Genomic DNA, 16,335 nt, shown 5'->3' with positions numbered 1-16,335 from the left:
TAAAAACTCCATGATCACGGGAAGAAGGAGGCGGGAACCGGCGGACAATCAAATAGAAACTTTAATGACAAAAATAAAGACGAAATAAAAACCAAACACAACCAAAACCCAGGCCTGGTCCTCTCTCGTCCTTCACTGCCGTCGCTCCTGTTTTATATCCTTCCATCTCCTCCGTGGGACTCGAGACCGGTGGGTCGAGCAGGTATCACTCATTTCCAATCACTCTACCGGCCTCGCTCCTGTTCCCACGTCTCTCCTGTTCCCACGTCCCCACTCGCCACAACAATGAACTCAGGAGACAGAGGACATTATTTACACAGGCTAATGAGAATAAAACTAAAACGAGGTATAAAAATAATCAGTAAACAGAAAGAAATGGAGACATAGGAAACAATAACACAGGTACAACACAGCTAAAAGAAAACTGAAACCAGCCTGGAATGTGGAAGCTGCCAACACTTTTTGTAGTGAGAGAAAGTGAATGAAGTGAAAAATGAAACCGAACTGCGTTCACAAATGTTTGATTCGGTCTGAGATGCAGGTGTGTGCGACATCTAGTGGTTGAAAAATCATATATAGCCCCTTTAAAATGTTAAGATCATTGCAACATTAGATTAAATTAAAGGGTTAGTTCACCCAAAAATGAAAATAATGTCATTAATAACTTACCCTCATGTTGTTCCAAACCCGTGAGACCTCCGTTCATCTTTGGAACACAGTTTAAGATATTTTAGATTTAGTCCGAGAGCTCTCAGTCCCTCCATTGAAGCTGTGTATGGTATACTGTCCATGTCCAGAAAGGTAAGAAAAACATCATCAAAGTACTCCATGTGACATCAGAGGGTCCGTTAGAATTTGTTGAAGCATCGAAAATACATTTTGATCCAAAAATAGCAAAAACTACAACTTTATTCAGCATTGTCTTCTCTTCCGTGTCTCTTGTGAGAGAGTTCAAAACAAAGCAGTTTGTCATATCCGGTTCGATGTAACCGGATATGTAAACTGATCTTCTTGAACCAGTTCACCAAATCGAACTGAATCGTTTGAAATGGTTCTCGTCTCCAATACGCATTAATCCACAAATGACTTAAGCTGTTAACTTGTTTAATGTGGCTGACACTCCCTCTGAGTTCAAACAAACCAATATCCCGGAGTAATTCATTTACTCAAACAGTACACTGACTGAACTGCTGCGAAAAGAGAACTGAAGATGAACACTGACCTCTGCAATGCTGCAGGTATTGTTCTTCATATGATCATGTGCCAAATTTCATGTATGTGTTTTTCCCCTCACAACAACTATTACAGGAAGTTAAACACATGATTGTTCAAAAAAAAAAAGCAAAATATCACATTTCAATAGTCCAAAACTAGAACAGCATGAAAAGGAAAAACTTATATATTAGACTAGCATTGACTGGGTTGTTTTTAAAATGGATTAAAATTGATTGGTTGAGAGTCAATACAATGTCTAATCACTATTATTATTAGCAGTAACATTAAATAACAGTAATTTCTTCATTCTGTTGATCAGATGGCGTGTATAAGGGGAGCTTCCTGCTGCTGTTGTCTCCTCTGCTCTTTTACTTCTTGTTTCAGTGAATCCAGCTGCGCTTCAGATTCTACAGCTGCAGCAGAAACCGATTGATACACATATTTCTATTCTTCAATAAATAAATAAAGCTTGTCAATCGTGAAAATGTGCTTTTGGCTGTTCAATTATATGGTTAACCAATCAAATAATTGAAATGCTTAAAACAATATAACTGTAAACCATACAACCTTTTTCTAGTGAATAAAGATAACAAGTGTGAACATGCCCTAACATATTTCAACTTGAAAAGATGCTCTGAGCTGCAGAAAAAAACGTGGCGTTGGTGTTTACAAAAGTTGCTAAGGACATGATTTACTCCATAGGATTAAAATAATAATAATAATAATAATAATACATTTTATTTATAATGCGCCTTTCACATGCTCACAGCACTACAACATACAAAAAGTCAAACAATCAAAAAAACATTGCAGTAAAAAAATAAGTATCAAAAATACACAATTTATCAATTAAAAGCAACCTCACAAGCAATAGCGGTATGGATATTCTAAAGACACTAGGAGGTTTGATTAGATTATTGACTGCTCTAAACAGAACACGGGGATTAGAGATGTTGCTACTAATAATAGTAGAATAATATGCCCCTTTTGCAGCTTTGGAAAACATATGCTGGCAGCTTCAAAAAAAGATGCCAAGTGTCAACTTAGCTTACATCAATCAAATTGATAAGAAACATGAATACAGTATATTTGCATATTTTACATTTGTGTATTATTAATATTATCATTTGTCATTTACATTGAAATGCTGTCAAACCTCTTTGCACTTTTTATTTTATTGCATTATAAAGAGTAGTGATCGACCGATATTGATTTTTTATAACCGATACCGATACCGATTATTTGCATGTTTATGTACCCGATAACCGATATGCAGAACCGATATTTATTTACTGTTATACTTCTGTTTCTGACAATTATTACAACACAAATGAGCTGAAAAAAAAACATTTTATTTATAACAATCACTCCTTCCTTGCATACAAAAAAAACTTTATATTTATACACAAATAAATAGAGGGGTCTGAGTCCAAAAAATTTAAGTGCACTGTGCAAGTGCAAGTGTCTTTGTTTTAAAATAAAAGCTTTGATGAGGTAAAAAAATAAAAACGGGTAAAAAAAAAAATAAAGCACAAAAATGATTCTAACATATTGGTGGGGGCGGGAGGGCTATTTAGGAGTGCATAGCTATTTAGTAGTGTAACTTAATACTCCCAGTTAAGCAGAACTAGGTTTTAGTGTAGAAAACAGAGTCTTTCAGCATTCTGCCCTGTAAGCCTGCTTCCTTCAAAAGTTTTATGCAGTGGCCGTGCATGAGGCTTCCTAATCATCAACCCAGTCAGGTGCTGAGCAATATGAACGAACTTTTATCCCGAGACTATATAAAATTAAACAGCACTTGTCAGTTGGCATTTTATGATCTAGATTCAATCTAACGTTAGATCATGAAATGCCAACTGACAAAGTGCTGTTTGACTATAATTTAATCAACCGCGATCGCGCATGGAGATAATAAATAATTAATTTCCACAAAGCGGTATATGTATATATGTATTAGCGAAATAATTGTTATGTAGTAAATGATAATATAATCTAGTGTGTTTAAACAAGATAATCTTGTCAAAAGTTTCATTCAGTGGCATTGCTTGAGGCTTCCTGATCATCAACCCAGTCAGGTGCTGAGCAATATGAACGAACTTTTTTTCCCGAGACTATATAAAGTTAAACAGCACTTGTCAGTTGGCATTTTATGATCTAAATTTAATCTAATGTTTAATCATGAAATGCCAACTGACAAAGTGCTGTTTGATTATAACTTAATCAACCGCGATAGCGCATGGAGATAATAAATAATTAATTTCCACAAAGCGGTAGGCTATATTTATATGTGTATTAGCGAAATAATTGTTATGTAGTAAATTAAAATATAATCTAGGGTGTTTAAACAAGATAATCTTGTCAAAAGTTTCATTCAGTGGCCGTGCTTAAGCCTCCAGATCATCCGTCAGTTGCTAAGCAATATGAACAAACTTTCTCTTCTAGACTAATGGTGAGCAAATACAACAGATAGAGAATTAAATTCAACGCTTTTCAGAATCAGAATCAGAATCAGAATGAGCTTTATTGCCAGGTATGTTTACACATAGCGTACGAGGAATTTGTTTTCGTGACAGAAGCTCCTCAGTACAACAGAATAACAGCGACAGAACATAAAACACATAATAAAAGAATAAAGAAAAAACATTTTTTTTTATTTTCAACATGCACTCATTCATGTCTGTTTTATTTAATTCATTTAAAGATACGTCTTTATTGGAGCAGGACATGACGAACACTACGTAACTCCATGAGTTCGTCTCAATTGTTTAGAAACAAGCTGCATAAATTAACTATATCAGGAATTTATGTCTCAGATCTCATTTGTGCATGTCTGTTATGTTAAATAAAGTTGATTAATTAAAGCAAACCAAGTAGAACATATACTTTACCTGTGCACTGAGTTGTTGTTGACTGATCACCTCAGACGCCCGGGCTGCAATGGCGGAAATCTCAAAACGGCCACAAGATGGCGCCGTAAATCGGCGAATCCGATATTACAAAACCGATACCCGATTATGGAAAAATGCTTAAATATCGGGAAAAATATCGGTAAACCAATACATCGGTCGATCACTAATAAAGAGGTCTTCAGTGTGCTGTAACACAGATGGGTGTAACGTTCAAGATGCTCCAGGTATTGTGATTTACTGACCAAATGCAAATGACTATCTTAAAAGTCAACACTCACTTTACTTCCAAAGGACATTCAATCAGGAAAAAATAGAGAGTGCAGCTTTTCAGTTGTGAATTGATTGAATGGAGCAGCTAATAGAGTGTTATTTCATTACATGTTATACTTTGTACAGAAAATACAACAGTCCTTTTTTTTTCTTCTTGTAGATACCAGCACTAGCATCCCCAATGAAAAGACATGTTACTCCAGTGATGGACAGATCTACTTTAACACATTGAGCTGAACAGGGATCTGTCAAAATACTGAAAGTGATTCACAATAATAAACTTGATGACTTTGAGTAACTTTGACCAATAAACACATTAATTGTACTGAATTTGTGCTTCTACATTACTGCCTGTTTAGCTCCGCCCACCGATTCACACACGTAGTAGGTGAAAGACAAGAGCGGCAAACACAGGTTTATACAGAAACCAATTGATAAAGATGGTTTTAAAGACAAGCCGCTGTGAAGTGCCTTCCTTCTGATCCCAACATTAGGTAAGATTAGATTAACTTTATTTTAATGCTGTACCAGACCACATCAGTCTGAAACAAACAGGACAATTTGATGCAGGATTTTCATAAATACTGAAACTAAAAGACAGTACTGTGCCTATTACACTGGATCTAACTGTAATGTGGCAACACATAAGTGTGAGTAAATGTTTTTATTACGTGGTCACTATTACTTTGTCTGTTAAACATAAAAAATAAATGAACCAGGTGTCAACTGAACTGAGTCAAGTAAAGTCCAGTCTAGTCCAGTGTTGGTCCATTGTGTTTTTTGAAAACCAAAGCCACTGCACCCATTTACCAAGAAAGTTTGGAGCACTTCATGCTTCCTTCTGCTGACCAGCTTTCTGAAGATGCTGATTTCATTTTCCAGCAGGATTTGGCACCTGCCCACACTGCCAAAAGCACCAAAAGTTGGTTAAATGACCATGGTATTGGTGTGCTTGACTGGCAGCAAACTCACCAGACCTGAACCCCATACAAAATCTATGAGGTATTGTCAAGAGGAAAATAAGAAACACGAGAACAAAACAATGCAGATGATTTGAAGGCCACTGTCAAAGAACACCCCTTTCTGAACAGACAAGAAAGAAACAAGAACAGTTACTTCATTATGTTCCTGACACATGATGGATCTGCGTGTCTCTGTGGTTCTTCTGTTCGTTTTTCTCACTGGAGGTACAAAAAAACAGCAAGTAGTTAATTATATAATTTGGTACACAAAGGGAGGTCACTAAATGTTTGTCTCTGTCTTTAAGGATACTCTCTGAAGTGTTACACGTGTGTACCTGATCTGACGGGCTCCTGTAATGCAATAGAGAAGACGTGTGGAAATGGAATGTACAAATGTGAAAGCTTTACAGGAGAACAACCCATTGGTAAGTCCAGTATGATTTAAAAAATGTACAGTCATAGTTTACTGAAAGTGATGATATGAAGTGTACTGTATTTGTTAATCTCATCACATAATTGCAATTATTTGTCTATTACAAGAGGAATATTTGCTGGAATTGGTATCATATAGGCATATTTTTAGTTTTATTTATTTTTTATTTGCAGGTTCCACTAAGGTGTCTGTCACAATTAAACAGTGTTCAGCTACATGTGAAGCTGGGACCCAACAGCTCGTAATTGGAGGGACAGTAACTACCCGGTGCTGTAACACTGACCTCTGCAATGCTGCAGGTATTGTTCTTCATATGATCATGTGCCAAATTTCATGTATGTGTTTTTCCCCTCACAACAACTATTACAGGAAGTTAAACACATGATTGTTCAAAAAAAAAAGCAAAATATCACATTTCAATAGTGCAAAACTAGAGCAGCATGAAAAGGAAAAACTTATATATTAGACTAGCATTGACTGGGTTGTTTTTTAAATGGATTAACATTGATTGGTTGAGAGTCAATACAATGTCTAATCACTATTATTATTAGCAGTAACATTAAATAACAGTAATTTCTTCATTCTGTTGATCAGATGGCGTGTATAAGGGGAGCTTCCTGCTGCTGTTGTCTCCTCTGCTCTTCTACTTCCTGTTTCAGTGAATCCAGCTGCGCTTCAGATTCTACAGCTGCAGCAGAAACCGATTGATACACATATTTCTATTCTTCAATAAATAAATAAAGCTTGTCAATCATGAAAGTGTGCTTTTGTCTGTTCAATTATATGGTTAACCAATCAAATAATTGAAATGCTTAAAACAATATAACTGTAAACCATAACAATACAACTTACTAGATAAGTAGATTTGTTTTCTTACTAAGTCATACACCCAAACAACCACAGACTCATATGTCACACATGCAATGCACACACACACACACACACACACACACACACACATCTCACATATAGATAAAATATAACAGGTTTAACAGAAGTATGTGACCTGAGAAATCACACGTTTGTTTGTGACAAACATTGTACAGAGAATTTTGTCAGAGAGCATTCATCTCTAATTAAAATAATGATCTGAAAATAAGATGTAAAGTAAGACTCATAAGTTTAATAAGATTAAAGATTAAAGCTGCACCTTTCATAACACCTGTAGTGATTACTGAAGATCTGAGGAATGATCCAAAATATCCTGACAAAAATTTAAGAAATGGCAAAAAATGTACAACAAAGAGCCATTAGTTAACATTAGATAATACATTAAATAAATGAGCATCAAATTTGTTACAGTATTTACTAATATTTGTTCATATCAGTTAAAAAAAATACAACTTATCACCTTGTTCATGTAACCTCAGGCCCATTGTTTCCAGATACAATTTTTGATTTTAATAATGTACATTTTTTAACAATAAATAATATAAATAAATGTTTCATGAGTATTTTTCAGTTTCATCAAAATCATCAAATTCATTTTATCTGATGTATTTAAATAATGTTAAAATAGGTATCTTACTGTAAAATGAAATAAAAAATAAAACAGACTCAATAAAAGACATATGTTATATATTGTATATAATAAAAGACAACTTACTCTAGTATTACAACAATTTCTGAAGCAATGTTAATATAAAGATATTTCATAAATATAATTATAAATGTAATCAAAATATACTGTACATTTAGCATGTTTATTATTAAGTAAATACTGTTCTATGTGTTTAATAAGAAACAGCAAGCAGAAATGGAACATAAAACGTGCTAAACTAAAGAGGGGGAAAAAACATAAAACCAAAGAAGGGAATTTTCTTTTTTTTCTTTTCAGAAGACCACTCATGCGACTGTGTAAGAAACATCATGATTGTCTTTCCTACACAACAACACCCACAAAACCACTAACACCACAGCCTGTCCTCCAACAAAAAACGACCATATAGGTCGTTTGTGCAAGCATTTATTACGACCTATATTTACGTTTTAAAGTTAAGCGCCCTCTAGCGGGAGTAAAAATAATGACAGTCTCGCGTTGCGTCTGTCGTCATGAATTGACGTATAACATCATTACCAATCAAAATGCACGTTTATTTAAATGCAATGTGTGGGCGTTTTACACCGATCTCACAGTATTTCCTACATATTTTACTACTGTAGGTGGCTTATTCGTTCGAATGACCACACCTAACCCCACCCCTAAACCTAACCCTCACAGAAATCATGCTAAATTATGATTTTTGAGCATATACATTTTCGCGCACGTCTGTTCCCTGGGATCGAACCCATGATAGCATGATTACATATCAAGGTATAACGCAATAATCTACTAACTGAGCTACACGAAACGCAAACCGGAGGGCAAATGAAAGAGGAGGACAGGTTGCATTACTTAATGCGTTGCAAATATAGAAAAGATCAGTTCAACCAGGGCCGTAGCAACCAGGGGGAAAAGAGGGGTGGACTGAGAACAGAGGGCCCTGAGTCCCTGCTAACCTCCAGGTTTACACCTATTCACTTCATGTGTTATCTCTGATTGGAAATGTATCAGCGTAAAAACAAAAACAAAAATAAAAACCCTGTTCCATTCAGGCGGCAAGGAAGTCGACCGGAAGTTGAAGTCGGCTGCATGCTGCCATCTTTTAGCAGAACTTCACTTGCGTTAGCATTCCCATTGACTCCCATTCATTTTGGCATCACTTTGACAGCGAATAACTTTACATCTGAGGCGTTTAAAGACTCTGTTTGTCCATTATTTATTTCTAAAGATACACGACAATGTATAAAGGGCTCCATTACCTTCTATGTTACATTATGGCCCCGTATAAACAGTTTTTGTAAAAATAGGCTAACGATTGCATCATAACCACTCGACTCTCTGTCTTATTACCGTACAGACAGGAGGAGAAGCTCGCAGGCAATTAACTTAATATGGCGTACTGGCGTTACATTTTAAAATACTATACAAAATAATTAATCAGAATACTTACTCCTGCTCACTCACGACAAAGAACTCCCCGCTCAAGCTCACCGTCTCTGCAAGATTAACGATGGCAGTTTTCACGCACAGCTTGCTGGTTGCTGATGTCATCAAGCTTAGTTTGAGTCTGCGCGTCAGGCTAAAAATGGGCTTCACTTGTTTCAATTGAGTTCCAAGGGGGTCGCTGTGTCCATTTCTTTTACTGTCTATGGTTCCATTTACACTTTGTGTCTCCACAAACTGGATACGTATCCGATCTTCAATTCCTGCGCTATATGCAAATATAACGGAGTTCACGGCAACGAGAGCGTCTGATTTCAAGATGAAAGGCTACACATTTTAAGCATAATATTAGAACGTGCATTGCAGGATAACAAAATATAGCTACTCCCAGTGGTATATCCCGGTTGTCTGAGACAAGGTCTTTACATGGGATCTGTATATGGGTCTCTAGTTGTCCTAGTCCTAAAGTAAAAAAAAAAATGTAATGTAACTTACCACATTCACTTAAATTTTACCGTGTTTACAAATTCTGAGCAATTTTCTCACATCTTAGCAACATTTTTATTCATATTTTTCATCCTGTAAAAAATAAATATATAGGCCTATATAAATAAATAATCGAAAATTAGTTTTTTTTTATTTTTTTGATGGGAAGTTAACTGCTGTGCCAAGCTGAGTGTTTGTTAGGAGAACTGTGATTAGAGTTTTGAAAAAGTGACCTCAGTATTGAGAAATGTGTCCTATAGTGATTGTAACTCATGTGTCAGACCTTGCATGCAATGGTCTTGTGTAAAGTTTTTCATTGCATAGTGACAAGGAGGTATGGATGCGTTGTTGTACAGGTCCTTCCCAAAAAATTTGCATATTGTGATAAAAGTTCATTATTTTCCATAATGTAATGATAAAAATTTAACTTTCATATATTTTAGATTCATTACACACCAACTGAAATATTCCAGGTCTTTTATTGTTTTAATACTGATGATTTTGGCATACAGCTCATGACATTTTTTTAAGATACTTTTTTAACATTAGTTAAATACATCAGATAGAATGAACTTACACTGAAAAATACTCATGAAACATTTATTTATATTATTTATTGTTTATTAAAAAAATGTACATTAAAATAAAAAATTGTATCTGGAAATATTATTTAATGGGCCTGAGCTTACATGAACTATGATAAGTTGTATTTTTATTAACTGATATTAAGAAATATTAGTAAATACTGTAACAAATGTGATGCTCATTTAATGTATTATTTAATGTTAACTAATGGCTCTTTGTTGTAAAAATTTTGCCATTTCTTAAAAAAAAAAGTCAGGATATTTTGGATCATTCCTCAGATCTTCAGTAATCACTACAGGTGTTATGAAATGTGCAGCTTTAATCTTTAATCTTATTAAACTGATGAGTCTTACTTTACGTCTTATTTTCAGATCATTATTTTAATTAGAGATGAATGCTCTCTGAAAAAATTCTCTGTACAATGTTTGTCACAAACAAACGTGTGATTTCTCTGGTCACATACTTCTGTTAAGCTTGTTATATTTTGTCTATATGTGAGATGTGTGTGTGTGTGTGTGTGTGTGTGTGTGCATTGCACGTATGACATATGAATCTGTGGTTGTTTGGGTGTATGACTTTGTAAGAAAACAAATCTGCTTTTCTTGTAAGTTGTCTTGTTATGGTTTATAGTTATATTGTTTCTAAGCATTTTAATACTTTGGTTGGTTAACCATATAGTTGAACAGCCAAAAGCACATTTTCATGATTGACAAGCGCAGCTGGATTCACTGAAACAAGAAGTAAAAGAGCAGAGGAGACAACAGCAGCAGGAAGCTCCCCTTATACACGCCATCTGATCAACAGAATGAAGAAATTACTGTTATTTAATGTTACTGCTAATAATAATAGTGATTAGACATTGTATTGACTCTCAACCAATCAATGTTAATCCATTTAAAAAACAACCCAGTCAATGCTTGTCTAAAATATAAGTTTTTCCTTTTCATGCTGCTCTAGTTTTGCACTATTGAAATGTGATATTTTGCTTTTTTTTTTGAACAATCATGTGTTTAACTTCCTGTAATAGTTGTTGTGAGGGGAAAAACACATACATGCAAACTGACACATGATCATATGAAGAACAATACCTGCAGCATTGCAGAGGTCAGTGCCACAGCACTGGGTAGTTATTGACCGTCCATTTGGGAGCTGTTGGGTCCCAGCTTCACATGTAGCTGAACACTGTTTAGTTGTGATAGACACCTTAGCGGTTCCTGCTAATTTAAAAAAATTACATAAAAATATTTTACAATTCCAGCAAATTTTCCTCTTGTAATAGAAAAATAACTGCAATTATGTGATGAGATTAAAAAATACAGTACACTTCATGTCATCACTTTCAGTAAACTATGACTGTACATTTTTTAAATCATACTGGACTTACCAATGGGTTGTTCTATTGTTTTGCTTTCACATTTGTACATTCCATTTCCACACGTCTTCTCTACTGCATTACAGGAGCCCGTCTGAGCAGATATGCACATGTAACACTTCAGAGAGTATCCTTAAAGACAGACACAGACATTTAGTGACCTCCCTTTGTGTACCAAATTATATAATTAAATACTTGCTGTATTTTGTACCTCCAGTGAGAAAAACGAACAGAAGAACAACAGAGACACGCAGATCCATCATGTGTCAGGAACAGAATGAAGTAACTGTTCTTGTTTCTTTCTTGTCTGTTCAGAAAGGGGTGGGTTTACTGAAAAGCATTCGTGAGGTCCTACACAAGACTATGACACTCACTGTTAGAAAGCGAAAGGAATTTGTAACTTGAACATCAGCAAACCTGGCCACATTTGAGACCAGAGCAAAATGAACATAATGAAAAATAAATATATAATAATAAACTATTCAGTCCCACTTTATATTAGGTGACCTTAACTACTATGTACTTACATAAAAAATAAGTACAATGTACTTATTGTGTTCATATTGTATTGTAAAACACTTTTGCTCCTATTGAGGTGGGATGGGGTAAGGTTAGGGAGAGGGTTGGAGGTATGGGTAAGTTTAAGGGTGGGTTAAGGTGTAAAGTATGGGTCAACAGTGTAATTATAAATGTAATTACAGAAATTAAGTACAGATGTAATTACATGTTATTTTTTTAAATATAAGTACAATGTAAAAACATGTATGTACACAATAAGTACATTGTACTAAATTATTAATTAAAATGTAAGTACATAGTAGTTAAGGCCACTTAATATAAAGTGGGTCCAACTATTCTACTGTACTGCAAATGAACACAATTAATTGCATCATTTTATGTTAAAGTGGCTTAAAGGATAATTCTCAAAACTCACTGATGCATCGTCTATTATATCAATAAATGAAAATGTCATCAGTATACTTACAAAATATATTAAAATACATACCTATAATTATACATACACTTCTATACATATTATTTAAACAATGTTAGCCGCTTAACCGCTAACACATCTCTTACGCATGACACACACACACACACACACACACACACACACAAGGTTGCCATTTCAAGCAATATGCTATTCACCCATTACAGCACTCAAATAAACTTTGTTTAATAGATTGATAACTCAAACTAATGGTCAACTATAACAACACATTGAATACTTTTTCCACAATTGATCTTTTAAACAAGAAATGAACACCTATAAAACAATTTATCATCAGATGATCGGAGCTCATGAAACATCTCGGTTACGTATGTAACCATGGTTCCCTGAATAGGGAACGAGATGCTGCGGTGACGTCACCTGCTATGGGAACACCTTCGGTGTGACGAATGTCTGAAGCCCTATACCATCCCACCAATCCTATTGGCCAAATAGCGCTTGGCACCGCCCTACGCATGCGTACGCATCGTATACCTGGGTGTCGTGCGCCATTTCGCTCAGATTTCATGACTGAAGAAGAAGAATGCTATCAAGGTACGGCACGGCCAGGACCGCAGCATCTCGTTCCCTATTCAGGGAACCATGGTTACATACGTAACCGAGATGTTCCCTTTCATAGGTTACTTCGATGCTGCGGTGACGTCACCTGCTATGGGAACGCTATACCAAAACGCCTGACGTACCTGATAGCTGGGATCCGAGGAAGCATCTGCTCAAGCGGAGAGAACCCGGGAGCCAGGAGCCATCCTCACATTCAGACTGTAGGACTTGATAAAAGTGCTCGGTGAGGACCATCCTGCCGCAGCACAGATATCATCCATAAAAGATCCACTGAGAAAAGCTTGAGAAGAAGCCACAGCTCTAGTGGAATGAGCTTTAACTCCTAAGGGCGAAGCGAGTCTGCGCGCCTCATAGGCTAAAGATATTGCCTCCACTAGCCAATGGGACATGCGCTGTTTGTAACCACATGGCCTTACTCTTATGTCCAAACAGACAAACAGCTGGTCAGCTCCCGGTGCAAATTACATGCACGAGGGTGAGACAGAGAGAGCCTGTAAATCCCCAACTCTCTTGGGGGAGGATAAAGCCATAAGAAGAAGTCTCTTCAGAGTCAGGATTTTATCCGGTAGAGTTTCCAAGGGCTCAACAGATAACCTGATAACCCTGCAACACAATGGATAAATCCCATGAAGGACTCGCACGGGGCGGAAAGGCCTCAGCCGTCACGCACCCTGTATGAAAGAGAAACCAGTGGATAACGGCCCACTGAGGTACCGTCTATATATTTGTGGTAAGCTGAATAGCTGCCACGTAAACCTTAGAGTGACTGGCGTCACTCTATTCGAAAAACGATCCTGAAGGAACTCCAGCACTGAAGCCACTGGGCAGTAAACTGGATCCACATTACGATTTTAACACCAGGTCGTAAACAGTCTTCACTTGAAAGCATATAAGCCTCTCGCAGAAGCTGCTCTAGAATTCAGTATAGTCTCGGTAGTTTCAACAGAAAGACCGGGACATACTAACACACTCTGCTCAGAGGCTACGCCCACAGTTTCCACATATCTGGCCTCGGGTGCCAAATCAGTCCCTGTGTTTGTGATCATAAATCCTGTCTGAGGGGAAACTCCATGGAGAGCCCGCTAACAGACTGATCAGGTCCGCAAACCACGGCTGCGTGTGTCATCGCGGAGCCACCAGCAGCAGCTGTTCCACTCTGTCCAGCCTTATTAGGATAATACCACTGGGATCAAATTAATCGGGGAAAAAGCATACAGACTGGTCCTGGGCCAACTGTGAGCTAACGCAGCAAAGCCCAGGGGCGATGGGGAGAAGCATAGTGGGCAATGCGTAGGCCATAAGAGATTCATCGTTTGGGGGTGTAATCTCCATTACCCTTGTTCCAGAGCCTGTCTGGATAGCATATCCGCTCCGAAGTTCAAACGTCCGGGGACATGAACAGCTCGGATCGACAGAAATTTGTTCTGAGACCAAAGAAGAACATGTCTCGCCAGCCTGCACAGGGGGCGAGAGCGTAATTATTCCTGAAGATTCAGGTATGACACATAAACGGGTCATCTGTGTAGGACTCTTGAATCGCCCCTCGAATTCTGAAAGCTGGATTGCGCAGAGTGTAAAGGGATTTTTTTTTTTTTTTAGGTTGGCGTTACAGCCCGATCCAATGCTGCTCGAAGCGCTGTTTGCTGCGTGACAGTCAATGTTAGAGCGTGGGGACTGCAGTGAGAGTGTTGGATGTGCATTAGCAGTCCAACAGCACTCTTAGTGGAGGGCACAGACCCTGGCAAACATTGAAGGAGAGCGCATGCATCAAACTCGCTGCGTTTCGTTGTGTATAATCCTGAAGCATGTCCACGGCAGGATTTAATCCAACGAGATAAACATAGGGCCACGCCGCTAGCGAGAACGCGGCAGCTGTGTGAGCTGTCATAAACTGGCCATATTCGCCAGTCTCTTATGCCGTTCCTCAAACTCTGAAGACTGAATTGTGCAGTGTCTGAGGGGGCGCTCAAATAAGAGCTCAGTTCAGTGACGCTGTTAGAGCGTGGGGGTTAAGATCGAGAGGCTTCCGCCATAAAGAGAATACATTTTGCCGAAATAGACACGACTCGAATGTCTTCGACAAGACTTCGGCGGAGTTCGGCGCGATCCGTTCTGCTAGAGAGGTAGTCAAACAGCATTGCTGTATAATAGCAGTCCGCCATGTCACTTAATCGTGGCGAAACCTGCGCCGTTCGTGATATGCGCTGATTAAGGCTGCTTCCAGGACCTCGAAACCTCTTGGTGGAGGTCCGTGAGAAGGGTAGTTTATCCACCGTGCGGATAGCCACATAAATAGCACACTGAGGAAGGGGAGCCGCGTTTCTCCTGTCCGCTCGGAGGGAGAGAACCGCATATGAGAACCGCGTATGCCGGCCAGAGCCTACTCTGAGTTCGAAGCCGCGGTTAGACAAACATAGTAGAAAAGCAAAACTGCTCTGATTAACGCGCTCGAGTGGGGAGGAGCGAGCAAGTGGAAAAACTCCAGTGCATCACTGTATTCATAGTCAAGCCGCACATATCGCCCCTAACCAACACCTCGTGCGGGGCCTCGGCGACCGCAGAAGTGAACGGTGGGGGTTAGACGCGAGGCGACTTAAGAAATAGACTCCAGAGCGCGGATACTTTTTTTTTTTTTTTTTTTTTTACCATAGCCGTAGGCTATCACAGAGATAACATGTAGAGAGGCTGCTAACGAATCTCTCATGAGTGCCTCCCTGTGATAAACCCATTATACGGCTCTTACCTTTCGTTGACTCATCACGTCCGCGAAAGAGGAGTTAAACACTGCTCGTAGAAACCGCTGGAGAACGCGAGATGATTCTTAGGACACAGATGACTCGCTTCCCTGAAGGAATGAAATCTGAGCGAAATGGCGCGCGGCACCCAGGTATATGATGCGTACGCATGCGTAGGGCGGTGCCAAGCGCTATTTGGCCAATAGGATTGGTGGGATGGTATAGGGCTTCAGACATTCGTCACACCGAAGGTGTTCCCATAGCAGGTGACATCACCACAACATCGAAGTGACCTATGAAAGGGAACCGTACCTCTCCTCTATAATGACATTGCAGGAAAGAGGACGAACTCCAATTGCGCTGTGATTTGAACCTCTCACCTACGCATGACATCAGAGCGCACAACAGTCTTTCAAAATAAAATACCCCCTAACAAACGATTATTAAAACAAATAATAAAATAAAAATAAAATGTATAATCGGGTGTAACAACATACCCCTGCTACATCCACCCCTACTGTTTTACCTCAGATTATGAATAACATACAGAGGCTTAAATTACCAGTCACTTCTTCAGAGATCACTTTTGATCTGTTCAGTTCGCAACTATCTCTTTCGAGATTAAGGAAACCCAGGGGTAGCTAATCCCCAAATTACCCATAGAAAACAATGCCTTTTACATAGTTAAATACATGACATCAACAATGTACCCAATAATGTAAATGTACTTGTTACACTCACAAAACATGTAATTAACAAAAACAAGCAGAAAAAAAACTTTCAAACACTTTAACAAACCTTTCTGTTGT

General features: G+C 38.0%; 2 protein-coding genes across 2 annotated transcripts; one reads left to right on the top strand and one right to left on the bottom strand.

The window, feature by feature from the left end:
* Positions 1–5,414: 5,414 nt before the first annotated feature.
* Positions 5,415–6,527, top strand: LOC113047663 (lymphocyte antigen 6D-like). Its single transcript, XM_026209007.1, has 4 exons — positions 5,415–5,581; positions 5,662–5,781; positions 5,963–6,088; positions 6,384–6,527. The coding sequence occupies exons 1-4, from the start codon at positions 5,530–5,532 to the stop codon at positions 6,449–6,451; spliced, it is 366 nt and encodes a 121-aa protein (XP_026064792.1). The 5' UTR covers positions 5,415–5,529; the 3' UTR covers positions 6,452–6,527.
* Positions 6,528–9,944: 3,417 nt separating this feature from the next.
* On the bottom strand, positions 9,945–11,515 carry LOC113047662 (lymphocyte antigen 6D-like). Its single transcript, XM_026209006.1, has 4 exons — positions 11,430–11,515; positions 11,231–11,350; positions 10,935–11,063; positions 9,945–10,639 (listed from the first exon to the last, which is right to left on the bottom strand). Exons 1-4 carry the CDS (start codon positions 11,479–11,481, stop codon positions 10,572–10,574), a joined length of 369 nt encoding a protein of 122 aa, XP_026064791.1. The 5' UTR covers positions 11,482–11,515; the 3' UTR covers positions 9,945–10,571.
* Between the last annotated feature and the right edge of the window lie 4,820 nt (positions 11,516–16,335).

This window comes from Carassius auratus, chromosome 28, assembly GCF_003368295.1.
Source record: "Carassius auratus strain Wakin chromosome 28, ASM336829v1, whole genome shotgun sequence".
Lineage (NCBI taxonomy): Eukaryota > Metazoa > Chordata > Actinopteri > Cypriniformes > Cyprinidae > Carassius > Carassius auratus.
The sequence above is the reverse complement of the archived record's forward strand: the minus strand, read 5'-3'. Positions and strand labels throughout refer to the sequence as shown.